Source organism: Meriones unguiculatus, chromosome 7 (genome assembly GCF_030254825.1).
Source record: "Meriones unguiculatus strain TT.TT164.6M chromosome 7, Bangor_MerUng_6.1, whole genome shotgun sequence".
Lineage (NCBI taxonomy): Eukaryota > Metazoa > Chordata > Mammalia > Rodentia > Muridae > Meriones > Meriones unguiculatus.
In genome coordinates, this window is record NC_083355.1 from 21,791,249 (window position 1) to 21,813,888 (window position 22,640).

General features: G+C 46.1%; 1 protein-coding gene and 1 long non-coding RNA gene across 2 annotated transcripts; one reads left to right on the plus strand and one right to left on the minus strand.

The window, feature by feature from the left end:
* Nucleotides 1-801: 801 nt before the first annotated feature.
* Nucleotides 802-2,241, minus strand: LOC132655394 (uncharacterized). The gene is made up of 3 exons (XR_009593205.1): nt 2,210-2,241; nt 1,594-1,647; nt 802-1,014 (listed from the first exon to the last, which is right to left on the minus strand). It is a non-coding gene; the product is annotated as an uncharacterized LOC132655394 (long non-coding RNA).
* A 4,073-nt stretch (nt 2,242-6,314) lies between these two features.
* Krt23 (keratin 23) lies at nt 6,315-20,836 on the plus strand. Its single transcript, XM_021662112.2, has 8 exons — nt 6,315-6,878; nt 12,111-12,193; nt 13,045-13,201; nt 15,624-15,785; nt 15,874-15,996; nt 17,976-18,193; nt 18,749-18,780; nt 20,460-20,836. The coding sequence occupies exons 1-8, from the start codon at nt 6,483-6,485 to the stop codon at nt 20,552-20,554; spliced, it is 1,266 nt and encodes a 421-aa protein (XP_021517787.1). The 5' UTR covers nt 6,315-6,482; the 3' UTR covers nt 20,555-20,836.
* Nucleotides 20,837-22,640: the final 1,804 nt, after the last annotated feature.

A 22,640-nucleotide genomic window follows, 5' to 3' on the forward strand; every position in this document is an offset into this window, starting at 1 on the left:
ATGTATATATACGTACATACATTCACACGCATATACATACTACACACACATATACAGACACACACACATACATACATCAGAAGTCAGTGAATACTCCATCTCCTCCTCAGGGTGAGGGAGGAGGAAAGAGAATAAGAACATGGGAAGAAAAATGACATACAATTTTTAAGGTTTCTACTAACTTTCTATATAGCCATTCTAATGAATTCCAGCTTTAATAATCTCAGCTTAATGTTAAAGCACTGAATTAATTTTTCACTTGGGAAAAATTTTTTCTCCCAAATGAATGAGGAGCCACAAGAACTGACGTATTAGTGATCACATAAAAGCAACATAAGTGTTTTGTCCCTCCACCCCCACCCCCCTGGACAACAGGAAGCACACAACACTCTTTTGAGGTATTCCTAGCTTACAAGAACTATAAGGGACATGTGATCACGCTTTTAAAACTAATCCAAAAGGTGGGAAGATTTGGCAGGATTTGTGCTGCCCGCTGTTCTGTCTGCTCCTCCTTAACAGTGTCTCAGCCTCCGGCCTTCTGCCACCAGGCCATCAGAGAGCGTGTACCTTTGAACCCCTCCTGCCCACAACCGGCTCCCTTCTCTGCTCATCTTGTCTCACAAAGACATCTACGCGCATCTCACCGCTGCTTTAGAGCCTTCCCAGTACCGGCCTCAGCAAACACCCCTGCCATTTGCCGGAAATATTGGGGGATTAAAGATGAGTCAGATGGCACCTTGGCCCTTAAGCATTTCAGCAGTTAAGTGGCGGGATAACTTGACAGAGGTTTGCCATGTGGCATGTGCTGCAGAGTCCAGATTGCCTAGAGCACCCACCTGGGTCTTAATGCTTGCCGATCTGCTTTCTGCCCATGTGATCTCACTGCACTACGATTCACGTTCTCTTCCTAGATTCTGCTATCTCTGTCTCTTCCAGTTTCTTATTTCTCCTCTTAAAATCCCAGATGCTGCTTGCTAGTGGTTACGAAGAAGGCCCTGTCCACCGCTCTAAAACCTACGAATATAAGTAAGTATCAAATCATTTCTTGCTTTTGAAGATACAAATAAGGGGGGGGGGGAGACCAGAGAGATGGTTAGATGGATAAAGCCCCTGCCACACGAGCGTGAGGGCCTGAGTTCAATCCCCAGAACCCATGTAAGTGACAAGAGGACCTGATGAGCCTGCCTGTTATCCCAGCACTGGGGAGGTAAAGACCAGAGGTCCCTAAGGTAAACCCGCCGATTCAGGGATCTGTGGGTTAACCGAAGACTCTGCCTCAATATAAGGCGGAAAGTGGTCAGGGGAGGTATCTGATGTCAGCCTCCGGTCTTCCCATGTGCAAACATGCAAGCGTGCAGAAGCACATGCATATATCATACACTTACATACATACATACAAACAAATCAAAAATTTTTTTTCAAAGTTCCCACTATGGTTATTTCATACTTATCATTTCATAAAACTTCCCTCATGATCTTAGAACACTTTTGCTCATTCGTGGGTTCGGTTTTGGTTTGGGTTTTTTTTTCCTTGTCTACTCATTACTGTACACCTAAACTATTCGGAAGTAGCTTCCAGAAAACTCTGCCCACCGAGTCTGAAACAGCACACCGAATGCTTCACTTCTTCCTGTTGTCTCCTTTCACCTAAACAAACAGAAAAAGAAGGAAATCGGTTTCATTTGGCCCTAGTGCAAGAAGCACCATGTCCAACCCAGTCTCCCATCACTGTGGTCACTAAGGTTTACTTCTGTACATGTTTTGTTTTATTTTATTTCATTTTGTTTTGTTTTGTTCTACTATGTAGCCCTTCCAACAACAAGACAATGAATGGCACAGGGATTTTTGCCTGGAGTTCTACTGTCATCTGTCCAGAAATGTCATACTTAGTTTAAAAAAAAAAAAAAAAAAAAGGAGAAAGATGTCCTGGAATGTTTCATCGATGGACTGGTTGTCTTTAAAGGGCACAAACAAACTGTGTTCTACATCATGGCAGCTCTCTGCTGGCTTCTGAGAGACCCACATGCAGCCCATCTATGCCCTCACAACCCAGCTCTCCAGTAAAACACTGCTCCTTTTCATAACATACATAACATAACATAATAATTTTGTTCAAGGTTAATTCTCAGTCCATCAGAAAGACGAAGTCAGGCAGAGGGTTAACTACAGCCATGAGCAACTGGAATGACACAGAAAATCTTGAAATCACCTTGCAGGTACAGGTTTGTCCCCTGAACAAAATGACAGAGTACTGGACATCCCCTGAAAAAGCAGGAGAAAGTGCATCCTGAATTAGTTGGTTTTTAAAAAAATAATACTTCATCTTTCCAAAGTTATCTCAGTCATCCATTTCTTCCAAATGATACAGCTAGAGGGTGCCTGAAAGCAGCCGATGGGGTTTTGCCAAGGGTGGCCTCTGTGTAGTGAAATTAGAATGCTTCTAATTCTCATGTTGTGCTTTCACACGCTCATTGAATTTTTGTAGCGAGCACACATCATTTTTTTATATACCCAAAGCCAAAGGCATCGCTTCTTTTAAAATCCAAAAGATTCTCCATAGAAGGTACAAGGAAACTTGGTGTGTGGTCAACTACAAGGAACTACTTCTCCCAGGCACTCAAATTACACCATCAAGTTTCCCACCCTGTTCTGGCTACGCAATACCAAAAATAAAAAAATAAAAAAATACTGATGTAAAATCAGACAGGAGCCAAATATATGGGCTAGTAAGTAATGGTATCTCAGACACGCCTGGCGTGACTGTGGTTCAGATCATTTCCTTGCAGATTCTTGTGAAAGGATTTAGGGTTGCAGCCTGGACCTTGTACTCACTGGAGGCAAGAGGTTGTGGGGTTTCTTTTTTTTTTTTTTTTTTGTTTCTGCTTTCAGAGGCTGGGTCCATGTCAACAGAACCCAGAGACAACCACAAACCTGAGTCAAAGAACCACAAACAAGAGACCAAGAACTCTCTTTGTCCATCAGAACATGACTTACTCCCATACAATCTCTGTAGCTGGCTCACTTGCTGAGTCAATGATCACAGTATCGATGTGGCCAAGTACCTAACAAAAGCAACCAATGAAGGGAAAGGTTTGTTTTGGCTCCTGGTTTCAGACAGTCTCAGCCCATCCTGGTGGGAAAGATGGAGTGGAATTAATAGTGTCAAGAGCTTATGGCAGAGACTCGGTGGTAGATCAAGAAGTGGAGAGAGTAGGACCAAAATCAGGGCAGTTACTGTGAGAAGGTAGCTTTTAAATGCCTTCTTACAGCAACCTCCTTCCACCAGCAATTCCCTCCTAGCTAAAGGCCCCCCCCCAGCCCTCCATAACAGCACTACCAGTAGGGAATATTCAAACCTCGAACCTTGGAGGGACATTTCAGGTTCAAACAAGACCACTTCCGCTAGTCTAAATGCCTCTATCTCTCTTAGTCTTTTTTTTTTCCTTCTATTGGTATAGAAGAATAGCTGAGAGGTTACTTTCTTGCAGTTCTAGAGTCTGTGAGGTTTAAGGTTGAGGGGTCACATTGGTGAGGGTCTTCTTGCCTTGTGGGGAACTCTCTGCAGAGTCCTGCTGCAGGACAGGTTATCATGAGGAGAGCCCATACCAGAGATGGAGGCAGACTGCATTTTACAACAGATTCACTCTCAACCTGCCAACCAACCAACCCATTAATACAGGGTCAGAGCTGTCGATAGCTAACCGTCTCTTAAAAGCCTCACCTGTTCCCACCTCTCCATGCTTTACAGTACAGATTAAATTCCGGTGTGAATTTTGGAGGGGTCATTGAGGCAAAGCACTGCCTTTGTTCTTCTTCTTTTTTTTTTTTTTTCCTCATTGGAGACACAGGTGGTCCCAAGCTCCCCTTTTAAGAACCATAGAGCCTTCACCAGCCACAGCCACAGCTTATAGGAAAGCCCAGGGGACATTCTTTGATCAGTTTTGATGCAGGGGCAGAAGGAGCAGCGTTGCTGTGTTTCAGTGGTTTTTAGTTATAATCGGAATGGGCTGTAATTGGCTTGGCCTTTCCTACTTGAGTTCTGCGGCCTAGGCTGTTCACATGGGATAAAAGAACAAGGCACGGAAGGGCCCGAGCGAAACTTTAACTCTAGAAGACGTCAATACTGAGTCCATGAAACAATGCCATCTACGAAAACTCTTCAGCGTCCCAATGCTTCTACCACACTTTGGTGAGAAGGGTGAACCTAACTTCCCAGAGGGCCACAGTCTCAGAGGCATGTATCAAATGTGTAGTGCTGTGCAGTCGGTAGTGAGAGGACTGGGAGCTGGCTTGGCTGGCAGAGTATTTGCCTGCTGTGTCGGAAGCCCCAAGACTGATTCCCAACACCACACAAAGAGAACATCAGGGCACACGCCTACAACCCCAGCACTCAAGAGGCGGAAACAGAAGAATCAGAAGTGCAAGGCCCTTCTTGGCTACACGGAAAGTTTAGGGTCAGCTACATGAGATGCTACAAGTATGGGAAGAATAAGAATGAACCTCATCAAGCACGGGAAGCAGTCGGACCCTGTTCTTGTTTCACTTTTCGCAACAGAGCAGAGATTCCAAGTGGCCCGATCTACCGGAAGACCTTAGATCCTGATGAGGCCAGTTCCTCCCATCAGGGCATCAAATTCATTCCAGAGAACTCAGAAAATGGTTATTGAAGGCAGTAACCCTTGAACTCATCTTTCCAAGGAAAGCTCAATTACGCTGTACATGCAAATCCTCTATACACAGCTGAGTTTCTTTTCGTAATATATTACAACTGGACATTGGACGTGGGGTAGAGGTCAGAGGTAAAGTGTTTGTCTACCCTTGGTTATGGGTTCCATTCTCAATAACACACACACACACACACACACACACAGTAGTTGTTATAAGGATTAAACAACATCTGGTCTAGGAAGCAGAGAAGGCCCATTGCCTTTATGGACGAAGAGCCGTACAGGACCTCTTCACTGCTGATATGGCTTCCCTAGCTCACAGTTCATCCTCCCCACATCCCCTTCTGGCCTCGTTTCCCCTTATCTGTGCAATTCATGGCATTGAATAGTCACACCAAATTCTCTTCTGGTAACCGAATATATTACAACTGGACATTGTGTATATATGTGTGCCCTACTCTGTCACTTTCCACTTTATTCCATTGGGACAGAGCCTCCCACTGAGCCTGCAGCTGCACGGGTGGCTCCCAAAACCCAGGGATCCTCCTGTCTCTGCACCCACTCCAGCAACGGTAAAGCTTACAACGGCAGCACCACGCCTGGGCTTTCACCTAGGTTCTGGGGGATTTGATCTCTGGTCCTCCTGCGAGCACAGCAAGGGCCTTCCCCCACACTGAACCATCTCCATAGACCCGACATTTTATTACTAAGCTCTCTTTCAGCCAAGTCACCAGTAACCAGCACACAGCCCTTGCCCCAAACTATATTATATTCATTCGCAACCTTTCCCTTACCAGAAAGTTAAGATGCATTGAGCATGTCAGATCACGGTGGCAGGTTTCCTGTTTCCATTGTCCCTACCAGAGGCCACCTATAAGCCAGTGGTCTGAGGACTCGACCAAAAACAGAGCTGGGGCTGCTGGGCCAATAACAAAGCTGTACATTTCTCCCCGGAGCCCAGGGACATCCCAGCACAGGCTGGCTTGTTTGGTTTTGAGGTGTGCTGGGATGAAAGGCATCCTGGAAGCGGAAGGCTGGTCATTCATTCATTAATTAGGGCTGTAATTGAGGGTTTGTTCTGAAGAGCGATTCCTTTGAAATTACTTTCCATCAAACAGCCGGAGTCACAAAGGAATCAGATATTCGGTGCCCTCTCTATTTCCTTCCACACAGGAGCGGTTTTCTACCAGGACCTGAGAGTCTGGTTTGTTTTGGCTCTGTCCTCATAAGTCTTTCTTACGCTGGCTGTAACAGGGTTTATCTGGAGCCCTGTGTGTGTGTGTGTGTGTGTGTGTGTGTGTGTGTGTGTGTGTGTGATTGTGTGATTACTAGTTAGGTTTTTTTGTGTGGATTTTTTTTTTGGGAGGGAGGGGGCTGTTGTCTTTAAATCTGTACCACACCGGTCTTACTGTGGACTTTAATCAGACCGGTCTTACTGTGGACTTTAATCAGACCTTTTTTGGGAGAATGAACACTGGAAAAATTCCACTGCAAGATTAGAAAGACATCTGAGATGGCATGCTCCCCACCTGATGTCTCGGGCCACGCCTCCGGGTTACCACTGGGAGGGAGGCGGTAACTGGCATGTTCATGTGGCCCTAAACAACAACAGCAGAGTGTGTTGGCCCAGGGGCACCTCGGGATTGACCAAGAGGAAACACACGTTGCACAATGATAGGATCTTGTCGGTACAGTTGTCAGAGAAGGAAACTCCCACAGCAAAGGGCATAAAAGCATCCCGGGCAGTCTGAGGCAGCTCAGTCCTGTAGCATCTGAGAGCAGAGACAGAGCACTGCTCCATCCCCAGATGGGACCATGAACACCAGCCACGGCTTTAGCCAGACCTACTCAGCCTCCATCCACAGCCTTGGAGGCAGCTGGGGGCGGCCTGGGAGTGTCCACAGAACCCCCAGCGTCCACGGAGGCGCAGGGGGTGTCCGCATCTCTCTCTCCTTCACCAGGCCAGGCTGCCTGCCTCCTGGAGGGTCATGGGCATCTGGAAGAGGGGGTCCCCTGCTAGGCGGAAATGGCAAGGCCACCATGCAGAACCTCAACGACCGCCTGGCCACCTACCTGGAGAAGGTGCGCGCTCTGGAGGAGGCCAACTCGAAGCTGGAAAGCCGCATCCTACAGTGGCATCAGGAGAGAGAGCCCAGCCACAGAAAAGACTATTCCCAATATGAGGAAAACATCAGCCGCCTGCAGGAGCAGGTAAGAGACCCTGCAGCTCGCGGTGGCGCCGCTAGACCCAGGGAGGGCTGGGGAGGGGCGGCCAGTCAGCGCACATGACAGTTTCCAGAGAAAATAGCAGAAGAACTCAGGTCTCAAGTACTGCTCACATAAATCCTATCACCCTACCTTAAGTATGGACTCAGGAAAACCTGTTTTGTAAAACTAATTCCCTCCCTAAAGTGATGTAGAAAGTGCAGACAGCAAACATCTCAGAATCACTATAAACTATCTTTTAAAAAAAGCAAAAGGGCCTGGTTTCCCACACATTAAAAAAAAGAAAGAAAAAAAAAAAAAAAGGCAAGCCTTAGAAGTGTCAGGCAGCCAGTTACTGTGCAGTATCACTTAAGATGCAACAATGTCACCGAAATGATAAGGGCTGGTATGCAGGGTGCACCCTCGGTACACAAGGCCTGGGCGAGAATTTGCTTTCTCGTCACGGCAGCTCTGCTCCACCTCAGAGTCCTGGCGACAGTGTGGCTTTCTGTCAGCAAAGGGCTGAGTTACGCTATTGTGTAGCTCATGCCCACAAAGCTGTCACACTGCAGCAGCAGGTTATGACATCCCTGGCTATTTTTCTAGAAGCTGTTAGAAGCTGAAGTTGCTCGCGTTTCTGAGAAAGGCATGTGGCTGGCAGGGGGCGGGCGGGGGGAGAGATGATAAAATTAGAATGAGTTTAGATATTGGCGTGTTGGAATAGTCTGTGGAGATATGCTTTTGAAAAACAACGTACTTCTCAACCAAACTTTCTGGGGTCCCAGGATACAAGCAGAGGGAGGCAGATCATCTCATGGTTGTCTTCTTAATGCTACAAAGCTGCCCTCTGTATGAAGGAGTTCCAGGAAAAGCCCCTGCAAAAGCCATGATTTAACCCACCCTGGAAAGGCCATCATAGGCTTCTGATATTAATACCATATTATTTCCCAACATTCAGCCATCTTCGCTTGAATGTAGGAAGGACCAATCAAGATAACATAAATCTGTCCTTGTAATGACCCCTAATTATTGAATAATCGGCCTAATAACCGAGTGTGTAATTGCCTTAACTACAGAGTGCATGGTTGTCTCTGTGAAGAAAACAGGGTGACTCAACATCCTCACGGTCTTTTTTCCTTTAATGAAGTTGCTTTGGTATTAGAATGGAGGGAAAAGATGATGTCTGCAAACGGAGAGCCGGGAGCAGGACTCCCGAGTGGAAACCAGATTATACCTGACCCAGTAACCTATACGCTAGCAGGGGAGAGAAGCAGGGAGAAGAGGAAAGGAGGAGGAAGCAATTACTGGGCACCTTCTGTAGGCCAAGCCGTGTGGTGGGTGTTAGGTGTGCAGAGGGCTTTCTGCAACAGTGGGATGGAGCTGTATTATCTTAGTTCTCACAGATCTGTTAGGAAATTGAAGCTCACGTCTGTGACATGACCTGAAAAGCCTCATGATGAGCAGAGGTGGGTCTTTCCCTTGGGCCTACTTCAAGGGATCCAACTTCCACCTCAGCGTGGCGCCAACTCGCCAGCCTCACACAAAGATGAAACGCATGTGCGACTCACAAGGACAACGCAGGGGGCTGACAGAAACCGTTTAGGCCACACGCAGTTCAGAACATACCATTTGATGCTCACAGCTCTGGGAAGCAAAGATTTTTATCTTCCAACTTCCAGACCAGGGGACTGAAACTGGATGCTATGCTTTTCCCATTCATTTTTCTAAATTCTTTAGAATGGAATCGAAAAGAAAATAGACTGGGTTCAACTATGAGGAAGGGCTGCTAGTCCTACACTTTCTGTGGGGCCAGGACTCTGCGTTCAGGGTCAAGTAGGTCAAGGTTTGTGGTGTTCTAGACTTGCACTTTGGATGTTTCATCTTCTCTGCTTTGGAACAGTGACCTTTGGGGTTGAGGATGCCTGACATCCTGACTTTTGCCACTTGAAGATGAGGAAAACGGATCCTAAGAGAGTCTTCAGCCACCTGGGGCTGGCCTCTCCTTGGTCCTGATGAAATGTTCTGAGCGTAAGACATTTTGCCCTCATTTTACAATGTTAAATGCTGCTCACAAAGTCTGCGAGAAATGCAGTTCAAAAATGAATCCAAATATTTTTTGAAACACAGAACTGGGAACTGGACGTAGCAATAGGAATAGCATTTATAAAACTCCCTGATGGCTCTCAGTATTTGGCATTTGGGAGCATAGTCAAATTGTGTATTTGCCTCTCCTGGGTAGGAGATCACATACCTCAGGGCAATGACACTCTGCTAATACACCAACTCAATTTAAAGGAAAAGAAAATGAACTCAGGGCCTTGGGAAGAATCTAGGTTGTAAATATACAACATATAGTTAAAAATCTATACCTTATGTATTACTTCTCAGTCCACCCCCATCCATTTATGACTGTGAAAGATGTCTCGGAAATAGTGGCTGCAGTATAATCACATACTGAGTAAACCCCAACAGTGAGAAGAAGTTTCAAATAGGAGATGCGGGTTCTGGAGCAATGTCTCGATGGCTGAGAGGACTTACTTCTCTTGCGGAGGGACAAGGCCTGCTCCCAGGCCCTACAAGATGGTTCACAACTACCTGCAACTCCAGTTCTGGGTGACCCAATGGCCTCTCTGTCCCTGCGGGCTCCTGAATGCACACATTACACGCACATACACTCAGGCACATAAACATAAATGTGTAAATGCACACATACACTTACATATGTAGCTAGGAGACAGTTGGTCTCGTGTAGCCGAGACTGGCCTTGAACTCACTACGTGCCCACGGGTGACCTTGAACGCCTTATCCTACTGCCTTCACCTCTCCTGTCCTGGGATTGCTAGAATGTGCCATCACACTCCATTTGTGCAGCCGTGGGTATCGAACCCATGCTAGATAAGCACCCCGCAAACGGACCCTCATCCCCAGCTCTACCTGTGCTTCATTCTAACTACATTCCAAGGCCTCATTCTCATGGACCAGAAAGATGCTAGCTGGGGAAGGAGGTGGGGTAGAAATTACATACCTGAGGTGGGCTTCTCAATGGATACGATAAATGGATCACTTTAATTTGGAAAAACCGAATATGTTCAAGGGTGTTTTCACTTCTCTGTTTCCGGTGCGGACACAGCAAGGATGCTAAGGAGGGGGATGTCAATCAGCCTAGTAGCACGGATGAATACAGTCATTCCGTGCATGAGGAAGAAAGGCTTACCTCAGAGTCCTGCGCTTTCGGGGTGGAGATGCTTCTATTTTGCATAAGCAAATAATACCAAGAATAAGAAGCCTGGAAGGGAGAATACTGGTTAAAAAAAAAAATCCATAAAGCAACACTGTGGACAGGAAGCCAGAGAGTACCTGCAGTTTCCACTTTGAGGGCAAAGTTCAATGAACCTTTCCAAGTGTCTGTAGCATGACAGGTATGTGTGCAATGTAATCTCATTCACTATCTTCTAACCCTCAGACCGCATTGGTCAGTAGTCATTATTATTGTTATGGATGAAGAAACTGAGACCCAGTCCTGCTTTTTGAGTTCCAGACCCAGCATTCCCCATACCTGGGAAGGCTGCTATTGTGCATTCACAGGACCAAATTCCAACTCGTTGGTGAAGCTTTAAATAGGACTAGGGTTTTAAAAAGGCGCCTTTGTATTAAGGACGAGCTTTGCCCTAAGAAAAATCCTCTCTAAATAAAGGAATTAGCTGTACAAATACAATGGAAATGCCACGAGGTGCTGTCACCAGCTGCAAAGCTTAAAAGCAGGAATCTCTGAGGTCACCTGTTTCTAATACAAACCCCTTATTGAACAAACAGTGAAGCCTGATACCAAGGCACAAGGGTGGAGAGACTGCCCAACCATGTGGCCTGAAAAGGAAGGAAGCCAGATCAAAAAAAAAAAAAACAAAAAAACAAAACAAAACAAAAAACAAAAAAACACCACAGTTCTATTCTGTCACAATACTCCATACACAAGTATTATTCTACCTTTAGACAATGAAAAACTGACTTCATTTTCCCAAAGTTTGTGTGGCATACATCAAATGTGGGCCCTTTCCCTAATCATAACGTCCTGTAGGCCCAATTGCCCAAACATCTCCAATGAGTCTTTGTAGTGTAAACAAAGCTCAAATAAATAGCGAGTGAGAGTCTTTAGCTGAAAGTTTTAATACTTGGAAAAATCTTAAGCGGCACCATTTCAAAGGTAAAGGACCCACTCAGCTCGTGTTTTAATAGCTGTAATCAAGACAATCTCGTCACAAATATATTACAAACATGTACACCTTCCCGAAGGTTCTATATGTCATTCTAGTCACTCTGGGCAATAATAATAATAATAATAATAATAATAATAGCTTTATATGAAGACTATTGAAGTATACTTCAAACTAGCTCTCACACTGGCAATGTGACTGTGTCACTAGTTAGAATGATCTGTATCTAGGACCATAACTTTAGGAAAACTTACCACGTGGTCACAATAAGAAAAGACTCAGAGCTGGGGAGATGGCTCCATGGGGGAGAGCAATTTCTGTACAAGCCATGAGGACCTGAGTTTTGATCCTCAACATTCATGTCAAATGCCAGAAATAACTGTGCGTACTGGTCACTCCAGCACTAGCCGGGAGAAGTGGGAGACAGGAGGATTGCTGGGGGCCACTGGCCACCATCCTAACACCAAGTTCCATAAGAGACCCTGTCTCAAAGGAATGAGGAGGAAAGTGATAAAGAAGGACACTTGAGGTTCTTATTTGTCCTTCTGAAGCACACGCTTAGACATATGCGCGTGCACACACACACACACACACACACACACACACACACACACACTTCCTTTGAAAAAGAACAGTCTCATGACCCAAACTCCATTCACATTAGCAGACAGTGAGAGGGCTTTACCAAGGGGCACCATCCTTTCTTACCCTACCTCACTCTTCCAGTGGCCACATCAGTCCCCTCCCCCTCCCCCCCGGTCAAACCTCCATGGCCACTTGTGCTGCTCTCAGCCTTGGTACGGGAGGCCTCGTGTTGCAGTGGGAGCACCCACATCGATGACCCTCTGACTTCCAAGGGCTCCTGTACACACATGGTGCACTAAAGTCATAAGGACACACACACAGTAAATCCTTTTCTTAAAAGGAAAAGGCGAAAGCTGCTGGTGGAGGGAACCCGAGCTCAGAACGTGCACCTGCCGTGGGCGGATCCATCCAACCGGAGTAATCCTCTGTGTGTATTTTACAGATAGTGGACGGTAAGATGACCAACGCTCACATGGTTGTGCTCATTGACAATGCCAGGATGGCCGTGGATGACTTCAACCTCAAGTAAGTCCCTTCTCCACCGGCTCCCACAGGAAGGCCCGGCCTGATGTAACCGGCTGCCAAAGTCTGGCTGGGTTATAACTAAAGGGCATGACTAGAACCGCGTGCAACTAAAATAATCCAGGTACAAAGTGCATGTGACGGCAGGTGGAGATCTGAAAATGAACCGAGGATTAGGTGCTATTAAAAACATTTCTCTTTAGGTGTGGTAATTTTGTTATACTTATTTAGAAAATAATACCTTTTTGTTTAAAAAAAGATGCACTCCGTGGTATCTAGGGTTAAAATGCCATAATGCCTGTAATTCGCTTTGAACATTTTCAGCCATGAGCCATGTATATTGGTACATATATGTACTCTCGGCTCTTAGGAGGCAGAGGCAGTAGGCTCTTGAGTGCAGCCTGGGAGAGATAACAAGAACCTTATCTCAAAAACAAGCAACCAACAATCACAAACACACACACACACACACACACACACACACACATTTTCATCGATGCATATAGATGAAGCACAGATGCAAGATATTCAAGCAGAATAAAGGTATGTGCTGGCTGTAGAGCTGTGTGTGTTCCATTGTGTGCTCGGTTTAAAAGTTGGCCTTGAGTCACCAACACACACAAGCACAGCGTAGAGCTAATGTGCTAAATCCCTGCATATACACCCTATAACAACGTATCGGTGTCCTGTGTGCATGTCCTGTATGCATGTATGACGATGTCCCGTGTGCATTAGTCAGTCCTCTCACTTACACCCGGAAAGTAAGAACGTCCCCTCTAAACCCAGGCGGACCCTGGCAAAGCTCGCGGCCTTCCAACAACGGCTGTGTTCTTCCTCCCCTCCTCTCGCCAAAGGTATGAAAATGAACACTCCTTTAAGAAAGACTTGGAAATTGAAGTTGAGGTCCTCCGAAAGACCTTGGATGATCTGACCATTGTCACGACAGACCTGGAACAGGAAGTGGAGGGGATGAGGAAAGAGCTCATCCTCATGAAGAAGCGTCACGAGCAGGTGGGGCTGCCCTGGGCTCCTGGGACCCAGCTCTGCTCCTAACTTCACAGTCCAGGCTGACCCCGTGGTAACAGAAGGGAACGCCACCTGAGTGCCAGGCTGAGTATCCCTCGGGAAGAACCCCAGAAACATCTCATTTTTTCCAACTTAAAGGTTATCTGCTCAGATGCTAAGCGAAACCACCAAATAGGGTCATAATTAGCAGCGATCGGCAGAACAATGGCAATTAATAACAATGATAATTTGTTCTCACTAAACTGGTTAGTATAATACTGTAAGAATCAGAACTGGGAAGATGGCTCTGTGGGTATAGTGCTTGCTATATAAGCATAAGGGCTGTAGTTCAGACCTCCCCCCTCCCCCCAGAGCCTACATGCTTGTCTAGTATGTAGACTGGATGCACGCCTCAAGTTGGCTGGCTAAGAGTAACCAAATCAGTGAGCTCCGAGCTCAGCAAGAGACCTGCATCAAGGCCTCTTAAATATTAAAAAAAATAATAATAAAAAAGTTGGAGAGCAATAAGAAAGACTTAACATCAGCTTTGAGCCACTATATCCATGACCACAAATGTGCAAGCATACGTGCAAGCATGCATGCCCTGTACACACATAGAGATGCCAAAAGATAGTAAGTGGGAGTAGGAAGGAGGCTCGGTCAGGAAAGTGCTTGCTGCAGAAGCTAAGGACAATCCAAACCTGCTACACACTCATAAAAAACCCTGGTGTGGTGGCACCCACCTGTAACCCCAGCTCTGGGGGAAGCAGAGACAGGGGGATGCCTGGGGCTTGCTGACCAGCCAACATTGCCAGATTGAAGAGTTCTATGTTCAGTGAGTGATTCAAAATTAAGGTGAAGAGTGACGGAGAGAGACGCCTGCTTTAACCTCTGGCCTTCACAGGCACAGGGTTACATGTACTTACACACATATATGAACACATGCAGAGAGAGACAGAAATGGAGCATAAATGTGTTATACTGAACTTTCATCATTGACTGCACTTGCAGAAAAGAAGGACAATGGAAGAAAGAGGATGTTAAAACTCAAGACTCCTACCACTCCGTAGTAGAAGCATCTAACTGACTTACAGAACTATCATTCCTCTTGAGTCCCTGAGACTGCAGGAGGACAGACAGACGTTCTAGGCAAACCTAGTGGCTTCTGAGCATCAAAGAGCCCAGTTTTGAACAGCTGTGTAGACAGTGGTTGCTAGCTACCCCTCCTGTGCCTGCTTGGTTTCCATGAAAAGCCTAGCGAAGCGTGAGGCATGGCATTCTTTAGCCTTGCTTTCTGTTGCTAAACTAACTGCTCCCCCAAAGCCTTGGCCCAAAGCTGGAAATGTTGATCACTTAACTGCATAGACACATTACTAATGCACACGTGCTTGAGAGAAATCTATCTGCTCTGCACACGCAATCGTTTCTGGAATATTCCAAACCAAGGGTCAAAGAAACCATCTGAGTAGGTACTGTTATGGTTTGACCATGAAATGTTCTCCATCAGCCTGGGTTTTGACACTCAGTCCCCATTCAAGGGACTGTTCTAGAAGTCCTGGAGACCTTTGGGAGGTGGAACGCATCTGGGGAAAGTAGGACACAAGGGGTGGGTCTTTGTGGGTGTTTTGTTTCTGCACAGGTGAGCTTGCTCGTTCTCTCTCTGTTTCTCTCTCTTCCTCTCTTCCCTTTTCTTCTTCCCCTCCCCCTCCTCCTGCCCTCTCTCTCTCTCTCTCCCTCTTCCCCCACCCCCTTTCACTCTCTTCCTCTCTCTTCACTCTCCCTTTCTCCCTCTGTTTCTCTTGTCTGTCTTCCTGCCTTGCTCTTCTCTGTCCTTCAGGAGGTGAGGGAGTCCCTCTTCTGCATGTTCTCTGAGTGTGCTACTTTTCATTGCCATGACTCTGACAGACATCTAAGGGAGGGGAAATTAAGCTTGACCCACAGTTTCAGAGGCTCAATCCATGGCTACTTGACCCTTTAGCTTGGTCAGTATGTCACCACATCAGAACTATAGGGGGAAGCTATAGCCACTTCATGGCTACAATAAATAGACAAGGAAGGGACAGGGATAAGATCTCTCCAATGACCCAACCACAGGGACTCACCAGCAAAGCCCTACCTCCCAAAGCCTCCTGAAGCAAACCAAGAAAACGCTACTGTCTGAGAACCAAGCCCACAGCTCATGGCCCACTGGGGGAGAGTCTTCATACCCAAACCATAATACATGTGTCATGTTGGTCTTTATTTTATAAAGTTTTAGAGAATGTGCATACGATCTTTAGTCAGTTTGTAAAAATAATCATGAAGTTGCCACACCAGAGAGAGTGGCAGTCACATAAACAGAACCATTTACTGGTGCCAACTAACACAACAGTCCAGCCTTCTGACTGTCACGGGCCAGTTCATTCTCTCTCTGTGTGTTATTAAACAGGAAATGGAGGAGAATCATATGCCAAGTGACTTCAAGGTCAACGTGAAAGTGGACACAGCTCCAGGGGAAGATCTGATTAAGGTCTTGGAAGATATGAGGCAAGAATACGAGTTAATAATAAAGAAGAAACATCAAGAGTTGGACACCTGGTTTAGAGAGCAGGTGATAGAAACGTGAGCAGACCCCCCCCCCAATTCCTCTATGGCCACAGGTCCCAACACTGAATCCTCTGCTTCTGCTTGCTTCACAGTCAGCAGCCATGTCCCAGGAGGTGGTCAGCCCGGCCCCTGTCCAAGGCGCCCAAAGTGATATCCACGAGCTGAGGCGAACATTCCAGGCCCTAGAGATTGACCTGCAGGCACAGCACAACAGGGTGAGTTGACCTCGGAAAACCCTGGGGCCTGCAGTCTCCTCATTGATCCTTCCTCAACCTTGTCCCCTGGCCCCAGCTTCTCAGTCCCCTTGGGACTTTCCACTTTCCATTCAAAATGTTCACGGTGAGAACGAGAAGAGATGTATGTTCAGGGTAGCTATCTTCATCCCATGCTGTTCATTGTCTTACTGGCCTTCCCAGGTAGGTCTTAACCTTCTCCTTCTAAAGATAAGAACACCAAAGCTCCGGACAGTTGATGAATTTGGCAAACACAGCTAGTGAGTTCCTGGTGATGAGACCATGTGATTTCAAAGGTGGAGGAGACTCTACACACTCCCAAATTAACTGTCAGCCCTCACTTACACCCAGTATGTTCCCCCAAATTCCAATAAAAGGAAATTCTGGCACTAGTACGACAGGTAGCATGTTTAACCCTGGATGACTCCAATGTGCTGCTCTGTCCACTGTGTGTGGGACACGTCATCCACCATCCTGCATGTGTTCTCAAGCCTAAGCCCTTTCCATGTTCAGCCCGGTTTGGTAAGACGCTTTGCACGACTGCTGCATCCAGGACCCACTGTGTATAATCTATCTTCATAAGGACTGAACTGTCTGATCATTCATCGATGGTAGCTTTCCAGCGACTGCTCTACGGCACTTTGAATAGGCATAATTAGCTCATCCGTTTGGCAAAAACATATGGCCAATAACCTTGTTTTGTGAAGTAATGATGCCACTGCCGGACAGACATTAAAATGTGCACTGTCAGCTAGGCATGGGGGTGCACGCCCATCACCCCAGCACTCTAGAGGTCGCAGAAGGAGGACCACTAGCTCAACACACCCCCAGCTGTGTAGCGAGGAAGGGCCCTGTCTCCCATAGGAATATGCGTTGTCAAGGTGGTGGTGATGGCCACTGAAATGATCACAGAGTGACGCAGTGTTCAATGTATTTCAACTACTCCATTTCACAACATTCCTGGGGTCAATAAGGCTCTGAAGCCCGTGTTCCTGCGTTCCCCTGTCTGGCACCAGGCTTAACACTAAGAATTCAGTGATGAAAGGGTGAGGACGGCAAACTGTTGTGCAAGACGTCAAATTTACGCGTGTCAGGTGGGGAAGCCTGCGCAGAAGAGAGGAAGAAAGCCTGTGGGCAGAGGTGCCACCATGAACACACTGAGCATGAGACAGCAGAGGAAAGGTCTTAGAGAGGTGGGGGTGGGGGGTGCTTGATGCGGCTATGGGCTGGAGAGGAGGGGGGAGCTCCGGGTGAAAGGAGCAGCAAATGCAAAAGACAGGGGCAGGCAGATCGCTGTGAGTTCAAGACCAGCCAGGTCTACAAGGTGAGTCCAGGACAGCCAAGGCTACACAGAGAAACCCTGTCTCAAAAAAAACAAAAAACAAAAAAAAAATTTTTAACTTATATTATCTTAAGTATATAGGGATGTCTGATGATGTATGATACTGGTCACAGGCATATCTATCCTAAAAATTTACTCATTGCTCATCTTTAATTCAAGTGTCGTTATGTAAAACCACGCATTCTCTGTGGCACACGACAGCCCTACATCAGACCTCTCTCTCTCTCTCTCTCTCTCTCTCTCTCTCTCTCTCTCTCCTCTCTCTTTCTCTGGGGATTCAGCCCTCTCCCTCCTGAAGTTCTCCATCTAACCAGAAATTAAATGGAAACATTAGAAATAATTCAAAGCCAGGCGTCCGGGGTTTCATCCCCAGTGCGCATAGTAAGCCAGCATTGCTGGAGGGATACACTGGGGTTGTCAAGAGCTCGCTGACACGATGGCTTTATGCCCAGAGCATGGCATCAGAAGACCCAAGTCCCAACCCTGTAAGTCAGCCTGTTTCTCCCCAGCGTCTGCCAAGATGCCTAGCAGAGTGGTTAGGGTAAATTAACACTGAGCGAGCCCGTGCTGCCGAGGCCTCCAGTGGACTAGCGAGCCGGACGATCATTCCCTCTTTCAGAAATCCGCTCTGGAAAACATGCTGACAGAGACGCAGGCTCGGTACTCCTGCCGTCTCCAGGACATGCAGCAAATCATCTCCCGCTATGAGGAGGAGCTGATGCAGCTGCGCCAGGACCTGGAGCGTCAGAACAATGAGCACAGGGTGCTGCTGGGCATCAAAAGCCACCTGGAGAAGGAAATCGCCACCTACCGCCAGCTCCTGGAGGGAGACGAAAGGTGAGGCAGTAGCGCTGGAACCTGCTGGATAGGCCGCTCCCACGCATGCAAACGGAAGTATCCCAGGGGTCTCAGCCATAGTGGCGAAAGAAAGAGAGAGAGAGACTCATTTCTCTGGAAGATTCCTCTCTCTGGTCTTCCAATAAGTCTGAGCTAAAAGGCAGGTTCTCCCTGGAAGTGAAGACGTGCTCTCGGAACAGTTAAACTGTTACTTTGAACCATTACTTTCAAAGAAGGGCTGGGGGAAAGATGAGCAGGTTTGACTATTGTGGTTTGCCAATAGAGTGCATGAGTTCAGAAGTAAAAACAAAAGGCAAGGGAAACATTTTGGACTAAACAGCAAAGGAAGAGTCGTTAGGAGAGTCAAGATTTCCAAACTGGTATGTCTGACCATCCCAGGAAAAAAATAGCTATTGGTGAAGAGGTCCATGTGTGTCCTATCTTCCAAAAAAAAGCTAAAAAGTAGCAATCAAGCAAAGGAAGCACCTCACCGATGGTTGCTAAAGTGATTTTCCTTTCTTTCCCGCCCTCCCCCCCCGCCCCCCGCCTTCATAGGACGATGGATGAATCTGAGTCAAGAATGAAAGGTAAATGAGAATCTGTTTCACTGTCCGACTCTCCCCATTGTTTTGGCTAATCGGCCTGTCTATCCATTCCATGTTAGTCAGACTTCTTACTCTGCTCCCAAATGCCCTGAACTCAATTTTTATTTTCCTCCCAGCTGGCTAGAAGATTTCAATGTAGTTAACATCTTAGGTACCAGAGAGCAAAGCACACCCTGGTTATTTTAGCAGGGGAACACTGAGGAGTTCTTCTTCAAAGAGCTTATGAATAAACGATTTCGGGGGGGTTGTTCTTACATATTTTCGTATACATGATGAGATATCTTGAGAATAGAAACCAACACTAAACGTGAAATTTAGTAGTGTTTCATGTACATGTGGCCTTTATACAACCACATATATATATTTTTTAAATAATTTTCTATATGAAGTAAAGTCTTGTAGTGTATAATGTTTCCCTCATAGAATCACGTCACTGCTCCAAAAAGCCCGAGAAGTTGGAACATTTGTAACTTTGGAATTCTGAATAAGGGAGCCTCCGCTTGCATGACGCAAGCTTTTTGCAAGAAGAGCATAGATGAAGGTGGCAACTGATAGTATTCTCTCTCTTAACTAAGGAGGTCTGTTAACTAGACTCCTAGAAAATTACATCATGTCAGTTCCCAAACCTGACTGTGTTGAACCACAAAGGTCTCCATGAGATTTGAATAGACAATTGTGAAGGATGTGCAGGAGCCGAGAATGATAAGAAGTTGATAAGCACAGCGTATCCTTCTCTTGAACAGGCGCACTGTCTTATCGCATGTTAAAGACAGACAGAACAAGCATTTCTTAGAGGACGGAAGGAGACAGTAAAGAGAAAGAAACAACGGAAACTTTTGCTTTGATCCAACTCAATATTCTCACACCTTTGACCCTGGAGCTGTATTTTCTCAGATGACTGAATGCACGGCAGAAAAGTTTAGCCCAGAGCAGTGCCGACCACGCATCCCATTCTGAACAGATTCTTTAATGAAATTATCCTAAGGCATTGGAGATCCCGAGAATCTGAACTGAGCTAACCATTCTAGAGCAGCTGACCTTACTGCCCTGTTTCTGAAAGTCTGGATAGATGCCGCAGAACCTCTTCCTGGCTATGTCCAGGGTGGGAAGCCCGATACTTAATGTACAGTCTACCATGTGCTGTGCAAGAGGCCTCAGTTTTACAGTTCCCCTTCTACATTTTTTAATGGTTTCCATGCTTCCCTGTGGCCTAGTACCATTTTATTGGTGTCTTGGCAAAGCACTTATTCAAATAAGGGATGATGTGTTGGGAAACAGTGACCGTCCCTCTCCTCACCCACCCATGCCATGCTTCTAGAACTTAAAACAAGGTGTCCTGAATGGCATGTAGTGCTCTGTACACTCCAGTGTGTAGGGAGGAGCCACAGAGTACTCATCAAGAGCTGGTGGCCAGGGATCTGGGATGTGTGTACCAGGCCCCAGCTCTCCAGAAAGTGGCTTTGTTCAGAGATGTTCGCTTTGTGAAGAAGCGGGGCTTCCATCCATGTGAAGGTCCTTCCTCCCTGTGGCAGAGCCTACCTTATAGCTTGGTGAGAATTGCACAGGACACAGAAAGCTGTGGGAGAAGGGAATTGAGCATGAGCAGAGGGCAGATGGTGGGCAAAGCCTGGCAGTGACCTCTTTGGTGCCCTTTCCCCCAGGATCTGCAGCTTCGACCATCAAGACCATCACTCAAGAGAGCATCAATGGAAGAATAGTCCTTTCTCAGGTGAATGAGATCCCAAAGCACGTGTGAGACCAATAGGTCTCTGCCTGTTGTAAAAAACCATGTTCCCCCTATGGAAGGTCCTTGCCCAAACACCAATGGGTGAGTTTCAATGGGAACCCTTGGAGTTTTCGAATTCAGAAACTTTTTTCTCTAATGGTCTCACCAGACTTCCCATGATGCTCTTCATATATTGTTGAAATTTTTGAGTGAAAGAAGCAGTTTATGAATTAAAGCTCTACTCTCCTGGTACAATGTTTGGAGACCCATGTGTACCCAGTTTATAGCCAATAAACTTCCATACTAGTTGCATCCTCTCTTTTCCTATGTCATCAGGCAAGACATAGGACATTGGGTCTCATGGTCTTTCTACTGAGATGTTTGTGAAGCATGTCCGTGAATAATCCAGAGGGATCTCCAAATGTGTGATGTGTCCCCAGTAGCCAAGCACCTGGCAGAATGGTCACCCCAAAGCTATGCAACCAGGACTGAGGTGTAGTTCTTGAGGCTCTCTAGACCCTGCTGGCAGAAAAGGGGGAAGGACACAAAAGAGGGAATCTCTGAAAGCTTCCCTGAGGGGTCCAAACGTATGTGAGGACATAGATGAGTTCACAGTTGAAAGCTAAACCTAAGAAAGGATACTAAGAGGGAAATGTCATTACACAAGAACCTTAAGACCCAAATTACAAATGACAGGGTCCAGAGACCTATGGTGATCTATGGCTGGTGGCTAATTTTCTGGGATGATGACCTCTGTCCCCTTGAGAAGAGGCCATTGTCTCAGTTCCTATTAGAGTAAGTCATTGTCGTAGGAACCAGAGGGGCTCTGCTGGGGAAAAGGACCTAGAAGACCACAGGTCTGTAAAGATATCATCAGAATGTGGGGACATGAAATGGAGAGATTTCAGCAGCTTAAGAGACTCCAGGCCCAGGATAGGCAAAGTCACCCATTTTGCAAACAAATAACCTGATGCCCAGAGGAGGGAAGATGTTTACCAAATGCTCACAGGGCTGGGGCTGCTGGATGGAGGTCCGTGTCTCATGTTCCCTCCAGCAGTTGTTAAACTAAAAGAGGATGTGATTACACCCCTTCACCATCTGCCACATTCGAGGTTTTATTACCATTTTCATGCTTTCTTTCTTAATCTTTTTTTGAATGTGTACGACTGTTTTATCTGCATGTGTGTCTGTGTGTCATGTTCGTACAGCACCTGAGGAGGCCAGAGGAGTGTTATCTCTCCCAGAACTGGAGTTACAGATGTTTGAGGGCCGTAAATCGGGTGCTGAGAACTGAACCAGGGTCCTCTGGAAAAGCAGCCAGTAATCTTAGCCACTGAGCCATCTCTCTAGCCCTTTATAGTCTCTCTCAAAGGACTGCTTTTGATGACTTCTAAGCTGAGAATCTGTTAAACCTGTTTTCTCTTTAAAGCAACAGTTGATGTATCTGATCTTTAATCCCCGAAAATAAAAAACCATTTAACAATCTAAATGAGAAAAAAAGAAAGAAAATAGGTTGACCACATCACTAGGAATAAAAATTTACTGATTTAACTAAATCCCTTAAATACATGTGTAAAATTTTAAGTTTACATTTATGATTTGACCATTTTCAGAGAAGCTGAAAGAAAGCAAATACACAAACCTCACCAAATGACTTCTCTCTATGCTGTATTTACCCATGGTGGTGTTATTTGGAGTAAAAAATGAGTGCTCATTAAAATTGATTGGTTATCTTTCACTATGTCATTCTACTAAAAGAATCTATTTGTGCCATCAGGGCACAGATCTCCAAGATGACCTAAACATATTTTTTAGCACCCATTCATTCTGCCACTCTAGACATTCTTCCTTAAACTATAAAGATGTCAAAATATTTTTTAACGCCATCTTTTCCCAAGCCACTAAGGGTCTGTGTCCACAGATTCCGCCAACCACATGTCAAAATTATTTGAAAAACTAACTGGATTTGTATCGAATGTGTCGCAATTCCTTGAATAATAGTATACAACAATTTGCCTTGCTTTGGGTATTACAAAGAATGTAGAGCTGGCTTAAAGACTATGGGTTATATCAAAACGCTATGACATTACATACGGTGGACTTGGCCATCCATGGA

Bases quoted from the DNA above. Each gene is read 5' to 3' on its own strand.
- Krt23 (XM_021662112.2), top strand. From the start codon at position 6,483: ATGAACACCAGCCACGGCTTTAGCCAGACCTACTCAGCCTCCATCCAC. The intron at 13,202-15,623 runs GTGGGGCTGCCC...GTTATTAAACAG, and splicing joins TGAAGAAGCGTCACGAGCAG to GAAATGGAGGAGAATCATAT. The intron at 15,997-17,975 runs GTGAGTTGACCT...TCCCTCTTTCAG, and splicing joins TGCAGGCACAGCACAACAGG to AAATCCGCTCTGGAAAACAT.